General features: G+C 28.2%; 2 protein-coding genes across 2 annotated transcripts in view; one reads left to right on the top strand and one right to left on the bottom strand.

Annotated features, from left to right (window-relative positions):
- The window catches only part of LOC108694700 (cation-independent mannose-6-phosphate receptor), a 23,338-nt gene that overhangs the window by 4,561 nt on the left and 492 nt on the right, over window positions 1-18,285 (top strand). Inside the window, exons 14-15 of the mRNA XM_018204336.1 lie at window positions 17,377-17,503; window positions 18,111-18,277. Of these exons, the coding sequence (XP_018059825.1) occupies window positions 17,377-17,503; window positions 18,111-18,277 (294 nt within the window). The remainder of the gene's footprint in view (window positions 1-17,376; window positions 17,504-18,110; window positions 18,278-18,285) is intronic.
- On the bottom strand, window positions 1,527-16,037 carry LOC108694690 (protein toll). Its single transcript, XM_018204331.1, has 6 exons — window positions 15,802-16,037; window positions 5,895-6,127; window positions 4,223-5,226; window positions 3,816-4,134; window positions 3,111-3,707; window positions 1,527-2,883 (listed from the first exon to the last, which is right to left on the bottom strand). Exons 2-6 carry the CDS (start codon window positions 6,081-6,083, stop codon window positions 1,756-1,758), a joined length of 3,237 nt encoding a protein of 1,078 aa, XP_018059820.1. The 5' UTR covers window positions 6,084-6,127; window positions 15,802-16,037; the 3' UTR covers window positions 1,527-1,755.

The raw sequence follows: 18,285 nt of genomic DNA, 5'->3' as shown, positions 1-18,285 counted from the left end.
TATATACACATATATATAATGTTTTATTTATAATTCATTTTGCATATTTCTTCTCAGATTTTTATGTGTTATATGCACACAATATACGGCACGTTACAAATTTCTTTATATAAATATAACAAATTATAAAAAGATTATCATATATTTGCAATACTTTTATATTGATTTGTCATACAGTTCTACTTATCTTTTTACATCATAAAGTACATTTTTTATTTTAAAAAATTTTTTTTATTCTTATAAAATAATTGAATAATAAATTGAAAAATTATACATGCTTTGATCTCTCTGTAAGAACAACTATATGTCACATTGGTTAAAAAATGGAGACATAAAAGAATGCATTAAAAAACAGGATACTTTATATGTGTTTGCATATCCTGATGCATTGACAGCATTTTCTAAAGTACAATTAACTTTTGTCAGGTACTGTTTTAATAATTTGTAAAATCTGACCAAAATTTTTGCCACAACTGAAAATAAATATTCGTTACGTATCAGTTTCGATTGAAACCATATAGCTTTTCTTCATAAGTATTAATTTCAATATGTGTAATTATTATTTCAATAATTAAATTATGATTTATGAAGAAGTACTTATATTCTTTGGTCAAAATTGACACAATCGAAATTTTGATTTTCGATTTTGGTCGAAATTTAATTGTTTTTCACTAAATTATGATATTTGAAGAAAAAGTATGTGATGTATATGTGTATGTCTATATATATAGAATCTTTATAGGATTTCTATTTTTAAATTTTGATTTCGATTTCGGTTTCGATTGAAATTGACATGTAGCCGAGTATTTCAGTTTAGTTTCGGCAAAAGTTTCTTCGGACTCTAATAATTTCAACTTATATAGAATATATCCTATTCTTAAATTATATATCATTGTTTAAAAAACTCGATGAAATAATTATTCTTAAAAATTAATGCTAATAAAAGATACAGGAAACATCTTATATGAACTATTTTTTTAATTATAATATTGCATTATACAATATATTTTATGATTAAATTAAGTTGTATCACAATATATAAAATAATCCTTGAGTATTTTCTATAAAAGCTATATTTTTTAATACATCTTAAATTAGTCTTAAAATATTGCATGAAAAAAACTATAACATATTACAGATACATTTACGAGAGGAATAAACATTTTACAATATTATATAACGTTTGTGTAATTGAAGCTAATTTGTAATAATTTACAAAAATTTTATTTTGAAATCTTAAACAACTAATAGGAGTAATGTTTATTCCTCCTATCACAGGAGAAACAAACATTATTAGATATTTCTTGAAAATTGAGATTAATAATAATACAGTAAAAGTTGTTACAATATACTTTAAAACAACAATTGATAAACAACGATTGATAGTAATATATTGATAGTGATAATATTTTATCAAATTATTTGAATGAATTATTTCTGAAAATTATTTAATTTAGGAATCGCTAAAATATGTTAATATTATATAGGAATCATTAAAATATGTTAGTATTATTTATGTATCTATTAAGTTTACTCTAACATCAGTCAATTGCACATCGCTTATTTTTCTCTGCTTTTTTCGCTTTCTTAAGTTTGTATCATTATCTAATCGTTTCATTTGAAGATTCTAAATTAAGATCAAGCCTTCTTAAAAAAAAAAAATATATCAAAACTTGACGTTAACATTGCATATATCAAAGATGGATTTATAAATGATCTCTAATTAATATTTTTCATACTTCTACTTTCGTGCTATCAGACAAGACATTCTTCATTATCGTGTTTCATTAAATGTTCGGGTGAGAGAATGATTGGGACGTTTCCGTTCAACTTATATGATTCTCGCACGCAATCGTTTAAAAACAATTGTTCCTCCGATCCTTTATCACAGATGAACTTTTTAAGTGTGTCAGCTGGCGGTGTAGTGCTTGGTGGAGTCTCAGGAATTACAATTGGATAAGTGAGCTCCTTTTTATCTCTATCCGTTTGAATACATAGTTGATGATTTTCAAAGATTTTCTTTCCGGCGATACTGTTCTTTGCAAATTTGGGTTCATGTGGCAGCGCGTATCTCAATTTGTTCCAAAACCAAGGATCTCCCCATTTGACATACGTATTCATATTTATGTATGCCTTCAGTTCTGGATCCAAGTTATCAGTGGGTCCGATATCACCATAGAGAATTAATATTACTCGCGCCCGACCTTCGCTTAACGCTTGACTGTGGGCAGCCCGAAATTCCATTCTTCCCCAGATACTCTCTAAGAAATTCGGTGACAGCACGACTATCGTCCGTCTGGAATTTTCTACGGAGCTAGCAATATTCGCTGGTATCCACTCGCCCGCTACCCAATCCCGATAATGAAGGCACAGCTTGAAAGACATTGGGCCATTCTCCAATTTAGACACCAATTCGTCCACGACAAAGTCATGATCCTTGTGCGAGTAACTCACGAACGCGTCATATACTTTTTCTTTATCCAACTCCTCTTCGGTTACGAACCATAAGCACCATTGGTGGACGAAAAACCATACTTTAATTTGTCGTTGGTATTTGTAATAGAGTAATCCAAAGAAACCGATAAGAAAGCCAATAAAAGAAATTGCTACACTAATACCGATAATCCTTGTCGTATGCAATGGACAAAAATCAGTGACGGTCATTTCCGATACAGAAGTATTCTTTCCCGGACACTTTACTTTAAGTAGATCAGGCATCGTCACTAAATTCGTTTGAATGAAATTTCGAAAATCTTTAGCGTTGCAATCGCATTCCCATGGGTTTTCGTGTAATGTCAATCGAGTTAAATTCATTGATTGTTTCAGGAATTCTAACACATCAGGATGTATTTTTGATACGTTGTTATTATGTAGTTCCAAAACCTAAAATAGAATTTGATATTTTAATTAAAGTGCAGTTCCAATATCTTTTTTTTATCATTACTTTATAATTACGTATAGAATGATTTGAAAAAATTGATCTGCACACCTTATTAATTGAACATTTTTTAAACATTTTTATATATATGAATAATTGTACTAAATTTTTTCATTCTTTTTTATCAATAAAATATTTTACCATCTAAATAAAAGATTGTAAATTTGTGCACCTGTATTGTGCTAGATAATCCATCTAGAGAAATTTCATCAATGTTGTTATGAGATAAAATAAGCTTCTTCACTGGTTCAAGTCCCATTGCTTTCAAATTTGGCATATGAGTTAACCGGTTGCCAGAAAAATTCAGTTCGAATTGAAAGAAACTACCAGGTTTTTTTATATCGTTTGGCACACTACTCAAGTTTTTGTTAGAGCAATCAAATATGAACGCACTACCTTCAGGTCTTACTAAACAAGTGCACTTTTCAGGACACACATTAGAATCCTCTACTATACATGTTAATGATTCAGATTTTAAATTTGTAACAGGTTCGTTCTCTAAGTCCTTTGGGCTTTGGCAACTTAAATTTCCTGGTATTATTTGAAAATAATTTGGAACGTTGGGATGCATTTTGCCTTCGATATAACGTAGGAAGTCATATAATCCGCAATCACAATGTAATGGATTGTCATTTACTAATATTTTCGCATCATGAGTATCCTCCTGATAACTCACTATTTGTTCAGCACTGCGTAAAAAGATATGCTCTATTTTATTATGAGTCAAATCCACTTCAATGTCACGTGACACAAATTGCAAATCTTCAGCCTGAAAAAAAGAAGTAATGTTACATATTTTATTGTTTTATAAATCAAATTTCTCAAATGTGTTTATTTTAATTTTAAAGGTGATTTTTTTCCATATACTTTTACTCACTCTTATTAAAGATATATTGTTATATTTAAGATCTAATTTTCGAAGTCCTAAGTCGCTCAAAATCCAATCGCTAAATATTTTTGAAATATTATTATTAGCTAAATATAATTCCTCTAATGACACACAATCGTAAAAAGGCGATTTCGATCCAAATGGATCAGGATATTCGTGATAAGAATCTTCTAACGTAAGATAATTGTTAGAAAACTTAGCAATTTTCAATGCTTTTAAGAAACTGAAACTGTGGCCAGAAATTGTCATCAGCTGATTTTCTTCCATATTTAATTCCTTTAAAGCATTCAATCCGTTGAATAGATACCTGTAAAGAATTATGTATTGATAAAAATATGTGAAAAACATAAGCAATTATTATTCATATAAATATAATAACAGTGATTTAAACATACCCGGAAATGGAAGTAATTCGATTTTTTGATAAATCTAAGTTTACTAATCGATTGGTGTTAGAGAAAATATTATCAGGCAATGTTTCAAGATCATTAAAATTCAGTTCCAATTTTTCGAGTTTCTTTAAATCACGGAATATGTGCACAGGCAAAGTTTGAAGATAATTTCGTTCCAAAGTGATATTAGTTAGCGAAGTGCATCCCCAAAAAAGATCTTCTGGTAGTGTAACAAATCCATTTTTCCTTAATTTTAACACTTTTAATTCCGTTAGATTAGCAAAAAATTTATTTGGTAAGGTTGTCATATTTCTCTTGTTGTCAAACAGAGAGACAGTATGTAGCTTCGTATTATTTTGTAACAAATTTCTCGGTAAATGTGTGAAATTGTTTCGAGATAAGTTGAGAACCTCTAGATTTTCGAGCTTCGCAAAAATATCATCCGGTAACTTAACCATGTTATTCCCGTTGAGATCGAGGCTCTTCAGAGCGATAAGTTCATCAAAAATTCCCGATTGAGGCTCTGTTAAATGATTTTTCCACAGATTAAGCAACGTCAGATTTTTCAGATTGTCAAATGTGCCCAGTTCTATTGATCGCAGAGCATTGTCGCCCAATTCGATCCACTCTAATCCAGGGGTATAGTTGAAAACTCCGGCAACTAGATGTAAATTATTATCACGCAAATTAAGTCCCGTTAAGTTGACTAGACCAGCTAATAGATCTTTATCCATATAGGTCACGTTATTGCTCGATAAGATCAGAGACTTCAAATTCTCGAAGTCGTCCAAATGATGCTTAACCAGGGCGAAGCTCAAATTCTTATATGATTGAAAGATTAATTTGTTCACTTCGGTAGCTCCTAGCGTTCGTGTGATTTCACCCAAACTTTTGTTGGTCGGTAAATCACACATAGAGAAATATATTGACTTAATACTCTCATTCTTCATTAAAGATGATACTTCCAGATTGAAATCTGACCATTCTGGTGAATTAATACATTCGATCTGTATGAGAAAAAAATATCTATTAATGCAAACTGATTAATTAAAAAAAAATATATCAGAAAATAGCATAGAAAATTATGAAAATGTTCTTGTATCAAATTAGAGATTAAAATTGAGATTGAATTTAAATAATCAGAAAAAAGAAATATTAGAAAGATCAAGAAATTTAATAAACTCGGTCGAGTTAAATCTTAATCTCAATCTCTAATCTGATGGATGGACATTAGGATAACAATATAATATAAAGATTTATAAATTTGTCAAGAATTTAAGTGACATTATGCTTCCAAATATTTTTGGAAAACCTCTAAAGCAAAATGTAATAGAAAATATATTAATAATGAATATTCGTAAATTTACATGTTTCCTTTCAAATTTTGGATTCATGTATCTATTGAACGATTGATTAAAAAGAAAAATAAGACACTTTATTTAATATGAAAAAGAGTCATGAAGAATTTTAAATCTTTATTTTGTAATATCGCTGGTTACCAATCAATTTGTGATCTGTGTCCAAATTCTTGAGTATATATAAACTCTTTAATTTATTGAGACGAATTTTTAATTCTATTTATTTAATCTATTAATTTAACTGTTGAGTCATGTTGATTATTGATATGCATAGATCTTTGCTACTATTTGGCAAATGCAGAACGTTCGTGACATACTTTTATATATTCATCTGGTTGAATATTCACGATAAACGAAGAATCGTTCTTCATTAGACAGTTTATCTCGATTCCTCCATTGTAATTTGGTTGACAAATGCATGCTTGATTCATGGGACAATAAAGAGCGGAAATGCTATCCAGAATAATAGCCAATGTTAAAAACCATGTTTCACGATGAATGATCATCTTTCAAGTATATAGTTTCTTCGGCAATGCCCTTATTCTGATATCTATATTTGAACAAATTTAAAGATACATTTATATTGTTATATATTATTTTTGTTACTATATATTATTTTGTTATTACAATTTACTTTCAGTTTTCATTTATTTTTAAGCTATAAATGTCGAACATGATATTGTGAAAATCGGAAGCATCGTGGGTTAGATAAGTGTAACACTTCCTCTTTTGAGATAAGCTTCTTATACTCTTTTATAATTGCCATACTCTCATATACATATTAATTATTTTTTTCTTATATGTCATATCATACAAAATAAAAATTATAATTAAAATATAAATTTATATATGCCTAAATATAAATGTAAATTTATATCTAGGCGTGTATAAATTTTTTTTTTATGTATAAGAAAATATAACTATTTGATGTTGAACATATCAAATTTTATTTATATGATGTTATAGCTAAATAGTTTTTTTTAATTTGATATTGTAATATGAAAGAAAATGCGTAGCTAAGTATAGCAATAGTAAGAGAAAAATAATTTTTTTTTCTACATTTTTATTCTCTTATTAAATTCTTTACGAAAAAAATCACTTGCACTGTAAAATATTGCAGTTTAATTCGATTTTAATTAGTGTTTATAGTTAAAATGTTATATATTGTTATATACTTTTGGGACTGTTCTGTTCTTTCTGCATAAAAACTATAAAATTTCAAAAAGATGAATGATTAAAAATATGTGGTCTTTTGCTTCTATAATTCTATATAATTCAAAACTAATAAATTTTAAAATTTTTACTAAGAATAAAAATGCATTATCATAGTAGAAGATCAACTGGTAAGATTCATAGAACTGGTAAGATTCTTAATGTATTTTAGAAGAAGTAATTACAAACTATCATAATAAAAGACTAAGTCACGATTCTTAGTATTTTCCTAATCCGGGATCTCGATGAAAATACATTTATTACGAAACATATTTATATAGCATTTCTTAACGTAAGCATATAAAGTATAAACAAGAAAGAAACTACATTTCGTATGTATTGTAAAAAATATGGCATTTTATTTGAATTAAAAGCTACAATAGAAAATCGGTAAAACTTTTGACACGAAGTTATTTATGATATATAATTACATATTTATTATTTATTATATTTTAATTTGCAATAATCGTTTCTCTCGTGAATAGTAAAAAAACTATTATGAACCTGTTTCTTCGAAGTTTATCGTAATTTATTAGTAATAATTAACAGTAATCGTATATTCATGGTTAGGTTTTTATTTATCTGTACTGCTCGTTAAAAAAGACATCAAACTGTATAGTATTGGGTAAATCTTACGTTCATGTAAGTTGTTATGCATTTATGCAAATAATCTCTTCGCAGAATTGTAGGTAAATTGCTTTACAACACGGAAATAGCTACATATATATAAATTCGTTTTTATCGATGGAAATTAATCTAAGCTGAAATGAGAGATCAATTATTTTGAGGCTTATAAGCAGAGAAGTGTACATATATAAATACAGGTTGTATTGTACAATGCTTAAAAAAATTATGGTATAGAAAAATTGTAGGCAAAAATTGACTAACTTTGACTAACGATAATTTTGCGAAAAATTATCATAAGAAAACGTTTTTTTTTTTTTTTAATTAAAGTTTGAAATCTCTATTTTAAGACATTATGGTCAGATTTTAATTAATTTTAATTTTAAATTTGATGCACCCCTGATGCTACTGTAACTTTCAAAAATAGGGTGTGTTTGTCATATTGAAAATTACAAAGTTTGACGGAATGCACGGACTTTGTAAAGTTTTTTTTGGAAAATGCTATTTGCAGCGGCATAAAGTTCGAATTTTCCGCTTTAATTTAAAAAGAAAAAAACGAGTCATTGCGATTTTTTTTCGCAAAGTTACAACAGTTTAAAGTTACCCTTGCATTTTTTACATATACTACCGTCATTATCTATATTATCGGGTATGCACCACGACGAGATTGTTGAATGGATTTTTACACGTTTTTGCGTGTGTGTAGATTGCACATCGTGTTTCTGCGTAAATTTCAATAACGCGTTGCTCAATTACAGTCTATTCCTCATATTAATGCAGACCTTAATTTCTTTCTGCGGAATGTTATTTCAGATTTATACTGGATAAATTATGATAAATTTCTGAGATTGACAGGTTGTCTTGCCAAATCTCTTACTCTATGACCCATTATCTAGTACAAATCTAGAATGACATTCTGCAGGAAGAAATTAGAGTCTGCATTAATATGAGAAATCGACTGCAAGAAGTAATCGAACAATGCGGAGACAACATGCGCGTAATTGAAATTTACATACAGGAACACGATGTGCAAAATCTACACACACGCAGAAACGTACAAAATCCATCCAGCAATCTCATCGTAGTACATATTTGGTAATGCAGGTAATATCGGTAATATATCAAAAATCAAGAATAACTTTAAAGTAAAACAATAAGATATAATGATCAAAAACTAGTATAAAAATTGTTAGATTACAATAAAAAAATATATGTTTGAGATATAATATCAATCAATTCTTATATATTAAAACGTTTCGACTCACAGAGTCTTCTTCAGTCAACAATACAATAATCTAATAATCTAACCGCAATTAAAAAACGGAATATCGCAATTATAGTAATGTCGTAATCATAAGCATGACACACTATATCCATAAGAGTATTGTCATGATATACAATATAACTAAATACAATACTCTAAATCCTCATTCAAAGACGAGAATCATGTTAAATCCAAAGAGAGAAGTCAATAGTAAAAATTAATCTGAGAACGAAATTTCAAAGTTGTGATCAATTTTTGCACACAACTTATCTATGCTATAATTTTTTTGAGCAGTGTACATATAAAATATTTCAAAATCTTTAATTTTAAAAACATATTCTTTTGTCAAGCTAATTAAAAGTTCTTACAGGCACAAATCTTCAAATACCTTAGTTTTTGTTTCAAAACTTTCAGAAGATTATCACATCTTATACGGAAAAATAAATCTTTTTAACATTAGTTAACTTTACTTTTTATTAACATTATGTTATGAATAATAAAAGAATATAAGAATGGAAAATTACTTTTTGAAATTACTTTTGAAACAAGTTACAGTTACTCTTTACCAAGTAGAAAAAGTAACAAGTTACCGTTACTATAATAGTTACTGATTTTTAAAAGTAAACTCATTAAAATTACCGTTACTTGAGAACGTATCTTTTCATTACTTTTTTAGAATTAACGATCACTAATCATAACGGGCGTGCTTTTTAAGCTCAAGCGATATGAATAGCTTGTGTCCAACCGAATCGTGTTCAAAATCATGTCCAAAATCGTGTGCAAAATAACGATAAAAGTAACTGTAAAATTCGTTACCATTACCAAAAAAGTGTAACTACGTTATCGTTATAGTTATAAAAAAAAAATAATACAGTTAGTAAAATTACTAAAAAAATAATTTGTAATTGTAACTTTGTTACAAGTAATGAGCTTCCGTTCCTTGTGTATAATACAATACATCATGAATTATACTGTATACATATACGTCCCGGAAAAAACTGTCGGACATAATATCACGAAAAAAGTATATTTTTCAATATTTCGAAAATTATTACGATATAAAACATTGTGAAAAACGCTGTATTTTATTTTCTAATTCCAAGAAGCATGTTAAGATTTTTAAAAAGGCAAATAAGCTTGAAAATCAAGCATTCTGTTCGTGAGAAACAAAAGGACTTATGTAAATCGAGCATCTCAAAGAAATGAGGCGCCCAAATTATGTCCACGTCATTCATTCCGAGTAATTCTGAAAATGAAATTGGAAAAACTAAAATCATAAACATATTATTGATACATGTATAAATGTAGTAAAAAGAATTTATATTTTATTATCGATTTTTTTAATATAAAATATAAAGACTTTTCAAAAGTCCCAGAACAAAAACTAAGATATTTGATTTGAGGGTTTGTGTCCATGAAGAATTTTAATCAGCATACATTAATATAAAATATATGAATATGTAAGGTAACCATTATCTATTTATTATTTATTAAATAACATTTTATTATTTATTAAATAACGCAATCAATATAAATATTTAAATAATTTTTTAGTTGAAAATTATTTAAAGAAATTATTGAAAATTTATTACAGATTTTTAAATGTACATGCGTACCTTTTCTTTTTCATGTACACTGTTAAATTTATAGAGTCAAATTCAATCTAATGTTCGTCATTGCTCCTAAATATATCATTATTTTTTACCAAAACGATAATTAAATTTGACACTATATCGTGGCTCTATATTCTCAAGTTAACACTATATAATGTCAAATATAACCATTGTTTTAGTACAAAATAATGATAAGATTGAATAGGAGCAATGACGACTCACGTTAAATTAAATTTGTCCCTATAGATTTAACAGTGTATATGTGCGTATATATATATGCTGTTCGATTTATCTTAAGTAATCCTATGAAACTAGTATCTTATCTTAAGTAATCCTATGAAACTAGTATCAAGAACGTGTGAAAACGATACACTATCAGTGCAGTTGTGATTATTATCTCTCATTCAAAAGATTATTCTACGAAATATTTTTGAATGCAGTTTTTCCTTAGATTACATTTATATTATTAAAGAAATTACAATACACGATTGGTTGAGAACATTCTATTAAATGTATGAAATGTATTCATATGTCACTGATAGACTCGATAACCGGTGTAATATTTATATTCTTTAAACCACGTATTTAAACGCAAATAATATATCTAAAAAATAAAAATAAAAAATAAAAAATAATATATCGAAATTTTATCCATTGATTTTTGTAACATCGGATATTGAACAATTTGACGGATCTTTCTGACATTTGCTTTACCACGACATTTTCAACGATTCCAAGAATGTTGAAGGTCAAAGTAGTGCGACGATTGCGAAGGAAGATACAACTTTTATTGGTAGAGTTTCGTTAAGTTTTATTGATATAATTTTATTTATTGCATGTTTAACTATTAAATAAAAAAAATCATCAATTCCTGTCGAGCTAAGTTGGAAATAAAGAAATTAAACAATTTCTTAAGATATTTATTTATTAACGAATATTCAAAATTCATGCTCATTATTAATTCTCATTAGTTTCAACATAGTTTCTTTCTTTTATCTGCATTGATTTCTTTTAAGAAATTTTGGAAAGAAAGAGAATGGAAGAGAAATTTCGAATTTTTTATTTTATTTCATATAAGAAAATGTTTCGCTTTCTTTGAAGAAACTTTAATGACTTATTCCCATGTAGCACAGAAGATTGAAGCAATATTGCTACAATGTTGCAATATTATAGATTGCAATGTAACATTGCAGAGATATTACAGAAATATAAATTAATAATATGCAAAATATCAGTAATATGCCTGTAATATTCCAGAAACATTGATAAAAATGTCAGTGCAACATTTCTTGAACTCGTTCGGTTTATTCGATTGATCCGAATACAAATTCAGCATTATACTGGGTACTCAGTTTTCATTTGCCGAATACGGCAACTTGAACACACTAATACAGTGCGCACAACCCAAATGCGTGGCGTCGAAGAAGTTCACATAGTGCATATTAGTACAGTCTATCGAATGTGCCATAAGTTTTATATTTATTTTAAATACAAAATAAAAAAATTGTATAATATCGAGTTTGGATGCAATCAATGTATCATTATTGGATAAGACAATAAGCAATTAAGCTGCTGAAAACGATTTATCGAAATTATATGATCGATATTAATTATGTGATGATGTATTTATGTCTAATATGAGACTAAACCAGCGCCCAAATTTTATTGATAAATTTCATATTTCATCATTTTTTAATCGATTTCAGTTGACTCGGAGTGATTTCGAATTAAAAAGAATCATATGATTAATATAATAATACAGTCGCTTCATCATGGATTAACTACCAAGCGACCGTATTATTATATTAACTATATCGTAGTGATTCTTTTTAATTATTATGTTAATGTGGATAATATTTATAGCTTGTTCGGGGCACGCACATACATGCTTTATTCTTACAAATAAATTTATCCTTCAGAATTAATAATACTTATTAGAGAATTAATAATAATTTATTGGAATATTTTTATCATAAAAAGTTGTTTAGAAAGCACATATCACATTGATAAATTTAGAAATCCTTTTCCACAATTAAAGTATAACCGATAATGGAGTTCAAACCGATCGACTTTATGCAAAAAGCGAAAAAAGTTAAAAAAACAGTTTTATTATCGGTCTCTGACGTCAACTTTTAACAATATTTACTTTAGGGTAGATCAAGGCGAATTGGATCAATGTAAATTTTGAAGCGGTTTTTTTTTCTACGCAAAAGATGTTATCGGAATTAATTAGGGATGCACCGGATTGTAAAATTATCGGATACCGGATATCGGATATCCGAAATGTAACATAACATTGGATATCCGAGAAAGCGATTTCTTCGATTCGAATATCCGACCGGATTCGGAGAAAGTAAAAAAAAAAAACTTATAGAGAAAAAGATTATAATTTTGCAACAATGTATAGCATATTACAGCATCAAAAAAATAATAATGCATACTTATAAATAAATATGCATACTTATTTCTAGAACATTTATATAAGAAAAAAATCAACAATTTAATTATATCAAATTTCAACTGGATATATTCCCGGATTCTAATGATATCCAGCAATCTAATCGGATAGTAAAAAAGTGCCGGATAATATCGGATATTTTTCGAATATCCCTAGTATTAATGATAAAGCGTGATCTTTTACATACTATGATATTTCCTCTTTCATTTTGATGACATTTCCTAATTTCCTCTCTTCATTTTATACGAGTATGTATACAGCGTCGGATTGGCTCATCTTTGGGTCCTCGTCGACAAAATGTCACGTCCCCCCCTCCCCCCTCTTGTATAAAATTATATATAACTGTATATACTTATTTGCATCGGTAATATTTAATCAAATTTAATGCGATCTATACATATAATTACTCCATTAGTAAGCAATATAAAGGTTATAATCAAAAGTAAATAGTGCGTAATATTGCTAACAACTTATATTTCAGGCACTTATTAATATAATGTGCAGTGAGTAATGTTTAGGAACTTAGTAAAGTTGAAATAAAAATAAAATAGACGTGTACATGAATCCTTTTTAATTATTATAAATAAATATCTTTATACTGTGTACTTACTCTCTATATATGTATAAATTATACATAATATCAAAACCAATCATATCTATTATAATTTCATATTATATCACAGAATGAATTAAAATTACAATTTGGTTTTATGATAACATTAAACTAACAATTTTCTTTTCAATTCTTTATTTTTCTGCTATTTCATCAATTATGTGATCCTTTTCGCCATTGTCGAATAATATTTTTCTCAACGAACATCAATTGTAATGAATATTAAAAATATTTCTACTCAATAGAGATTTCAATCTGTTTTTAAGATATAGACCACATCAGTTTTTCCTACACCACACGATAACGTGTACAAAATACGCACATATGCACGTTTTATTTTTAATGCAATAATTCCAATTTGTATAAAATTTCATTTTATTTGATTAAAAAACAAATGCATCAATTTTTTTAATCTTGGGATTTTTTGTAATTTCTTTATATAAGCCCTCCTAGAGCTCAAAGTCATTGGATAGTTTCCATGACTGATTTTTTTTTGTCACTGGTTTTATTGGGCCCTTTTCAGGGCCGGCCGACCAAGGCGATCGCCGACTGTGTGAGTCGCCCTGGCCAGTCCGACGTTGTATGTATACAATGTTACATAAAAATAATTATATAAAATTAATGTGAAACATTTTTTTGTTTTACTCTGACGCGATTTATATACTAATTTCACTTTTTTCTTTTTATCGGAAATTATTCGCATGTACTTACGACAATTTAGCATATTCAACAGTTTAATGTTCAAGATATCATAATTTCACTAGTTATCAACATGAAGAAAAAAAGATCGATAGACACGTCAATCCAAAGTTCATGGGCGACAATTATATCACGATATGATGCTCTCTTTTTTTACTTTCACTGCTCGTATCTATCTTGGATAAATTTCAGTTTTCAGTTATACTCGTGTTATATAAATACCAGGATCTAGACGTGTAACACTGCGTGTCTATGCCGGAGCATTCCCCGAAACGTGTTAATACCCAGCATGATAATAATTAAACTTGCTACGTGGGGAAATTGAGCGTGGAATCCCGTCGATTTATCTTACATCAATGACTATACGACGAGTAGAAAAAAAGAAAGAAAAACAAAATTCTGCATATTCTGCTTCGGTCGGTTTACTCGATCGATGAAACGATGTACAACTTGTATGTGTATCGTCCTTGACATGTTCCTACACGAATGAATGTTGTTTACGTCATGGAAACAGGGCCTGATTTACCCAATATTATACACTCTAAAAGAAGTAAAATTATATAGATGTAAAATTTATAAATGAACATACAAAAATACATATGAGTTATATTGGGAGCTTCTTTCTTTTTTTTAAATCTATTAAATTAAAACTTATACAAAAAATTTCCATTTAAATCTTATTTATTTTTATTATAAACATATTAACTTTTAGAATTGTTGTGCATGTAATTTTACATATTCTTTTTAGCTTTCCTTTTAAGCAGATGCTTTAGTCAGCAAAATTTTAGCGGCAAACTTTATAAGATTTTTATTTTCACGAGAGATACAAATAAAAATAAATCTGTTTCGTCTAACATTATTTACACAATTGAATACAGAAAATCTTTCTTTGAATTTGTAATTTTGGTTATTCTATATGAAATACAAATAAAAATAATCTTCTTCGTTTAATCTTCGTTTAATGAATTTTGCAGTTTAAGTTGTAATAAATGTTTCTTCTTTGCATTTTTTAATTTAAATAATCTATGAGGCGGGCGGAGAACGATTGTGGGATGCAGCATGTCTTCTTTGCAATAAAGTTCTTTTAGAAGATGCAACATTGTTCATGCTTCAATTGACCGCCTCATAGATTACCTAAATTAAAAATGCAAAGAAGGAACATTTATTATAACCGCGTAAATCACATTAGTCGAAGCAGGTTTATTTTTATTTGTATCTCGTAGATTAACCAAAATTAAAAATACAAAGAAAAAAGATTGACGTCTAGCAGAATATTTTTCGCAACTATTGGAAGTTTTTTTCACTGAAGAACAACAACAATTTTTTTTAGATCTAAAATTATGATTTAGATTACCGTTTACTTAATGCTACAAATATTTCGAAATATTTTGATTGGTCAATTAGTGAAATTCTTTCTTTCGATTGGTTATCAAATGCCTCGAAATATTTGTAGCGCCAAGTAAACCGCCAATCAACGCAAAAAAAAATTTTTAATAATTGCAAACATGCTGAACATTCTGATCAATGTAGTTATTATTGAATATTTAATTTTTATAAAACGAATCCAATTGATCTACAAGCGATTGTTTAATCAGCATTACAGAATATTTGCGTTTCTTTTTCTGGACTTGCTAAAAGTCAATGAGAAAGCAAGATCCGATCCTGAGGACGATCGTTCATAAGGCGGTGCCTGAACCGGTTTCACGGAAATGACGTCTGTACACTACATACATTTACTTACAGCAATATGGTGGACTACGTTAGATCATTTGTGGGAACCTCGCGTGCTGCCTTTTGTTTGCTTTTCTCTATCGAGCGATAGTGGCGATTATTACCAACAATGATGTCACATACAGATATCACAAACGGGTATACGTATACTTTTCATATTACAATGTGCGTATGACACGTGATCTACACGCAATTAATAAGAAAAAAATTCGTTCATTTTAATGACACTTTATTGCATTTTCGCTCTCCAATATTAATTTTAAATATTAAGCATATAAGAAGATGATCACAACTATAGGCGAATAGTTCTAAAGAGAATCCCGACTTGACTCATCGAAACTGTCACTGAGACATTACCACCAATCCGAGCTTTCGACCACGCAGTCCGGTACCGACTGACTCTAAGTACTCCGATTGTGCCTGTTGTTGTCCCCTTCTTTCCTTCTCTTCCTCTCTTTCTCTCTTCACTTCATCCCCACTTGTACTCTTTCTGTTCTACCTCTCACTTATTCATGTTCCGTCTTGTTTTAACTAATCTCACCGATATATGAAAGAGATGTACACCTGAAATATCATAAACTTCTAAACGTGAATCGTATTTATGGAATCGCGTTACAACATCAGTTTGAAAATAGATGTTTGTAAATAGAAACATTAGGTTTCTATTTAAGTTTGAACAACTTAAATAGAAACCAATAATAATTATATAATATAATAAAATAATTTTTAAATATGGATAAAAGCTATAATTAATTATTTTTATATATTATCTATATTGTGCGCGGGTGTGCATTTTTGTTTATAAAATATATAAAGATCTTTTCTTTTATTTAATAGATATTTTTATGCTTGCTATTTTGCACTTTTTTCTTTTAAATAATTTTTTCTAAATTGGCATTTTTTTATCCAGTTACTACTTATCTATTTGATGAAACACGAAATATATTCGGCGTAAATCTTGATAATATTAATAAGCTTGATAAGAATAGGCAGACAATAGAAGAGGAACAGTAGCGATGTTATAAGAATATTTTTATTATCGTTCATATCATTAAAATCTCTTGTATATGATATAACATTAATGAAACTGTTGTATATATTTGTATAAGATAATTAGAAATACTGAAGACATAAGTGTTTTAAAAATGCAAAAATTATTACATATAAATTTTTATATTTCTTGAGAAACTAATATTATCTATCTAGATATTAATTAGTAAAATAAATCAAGCTTATATATTAGATATAATGTATATCAGCATGTTTTTATTTCTTATATATTACGATTGAAATTCCTAAAAATATTTATTGGGAACAAATTTTCATAATTCTTCATAATTGAAATAGAAAAAAATATGTTCTATTTTCTTAATAATTCATTCGATGTACCGTTTTTTTCTCGGTTAATTTTTAATCTGTCTGTGTGTGATCGTATAATAAGTATAAAATATATATTTATTCACGACTGAGATGGATAAGATTGTCATATCGGTTTCTGAATTATCAGTACCGAGTAAAATTTATATTGAGCGAATGTTAATTTTTATTCGATTCAATATTACTTTTTTCTTTTTCATGAATCCAGGAATCACAATGCAGTGCGGAATTCGAGTGGCACACCGAAGTGATCTGTGTGAAATATGCCAATTCTCGAAATGCATCTCATGAAAATGCATTGCTCTGCAAGAAATTACTTCATCCTATAAGTCCTGGTAAACAACAATGCTTTCATAATATTAGATTTTGCGATATTTATTACATTAACATTGAATTTAATAGAACAGGCCGAGGCAAGTTATAAGATTTTTATTTTATAATTGAGAAAAATGATAAACCGGAAGAAACAAAATCATTCATTTTTTTATTTGTAAATGTGTTTATCGAATTATTTTATACTGTAAAATATTACAATATAAAATTGTTTTAATAAAACTGCATATTTAAGATAAACCTGCAAATTAGTAGTTGTAAACACATGTGGAACGCTTCGCTTTGTATAGGTTTACAATTTTCCACGCGAAGCGAGATTCCACATGGATTTCTAACTTTCCATGCAAAATATGGTAAACGAGTTAAATATATCATTATATTCAATTCTTTTTTTAATAAACAAGCGATTTAAATCTGAAAATCATTTAGAACCTTCACAACATATGTCAAGATAATTAAAATCAGAAAGGTCATTAGTATGCAGTTTCATTAGTGTTTTATATTTGAATGATGAATTTGTCAAATTTCTTTAGGATTGCTATTTCTTTCTACTTGCCTCATTTGATTTTACCATAATAATTTTATGATCACTAATATTCGTGCTTTCAGGCTTAATGTTACAATTATTTGCGATTGCGATGATGATAGTGTGTGCACTTGGGGTATTAATGATCGCTTTAGTTTATTTCGGAGATTTACTTCCACTAGAAGGACGCCGCTTTTGGTCAAATTTGATTAATTTCAGAAGAGGCATGGGTCGTGTCCATTATTGTAGAGTATGGTT

Source organism: Atta colombica, unplaced genomic scaffold, assembly GCF_001594045.1.
Source record: "Atta colombica isolate Treedump-2 unplaced genomic scaffold, Acol1.0 scaffold1, whole genome shotgun sequence".
NCBI lineage: Eukaryota > Metazoa > Arthropoda > Insecta > Hymenoptera > Formicidae > Atta > Atta colombica.
Note: the sequence above shows the minus strand (reverse complement) of the source record. Positions and strands in the feature narration are given on the sequence as shown.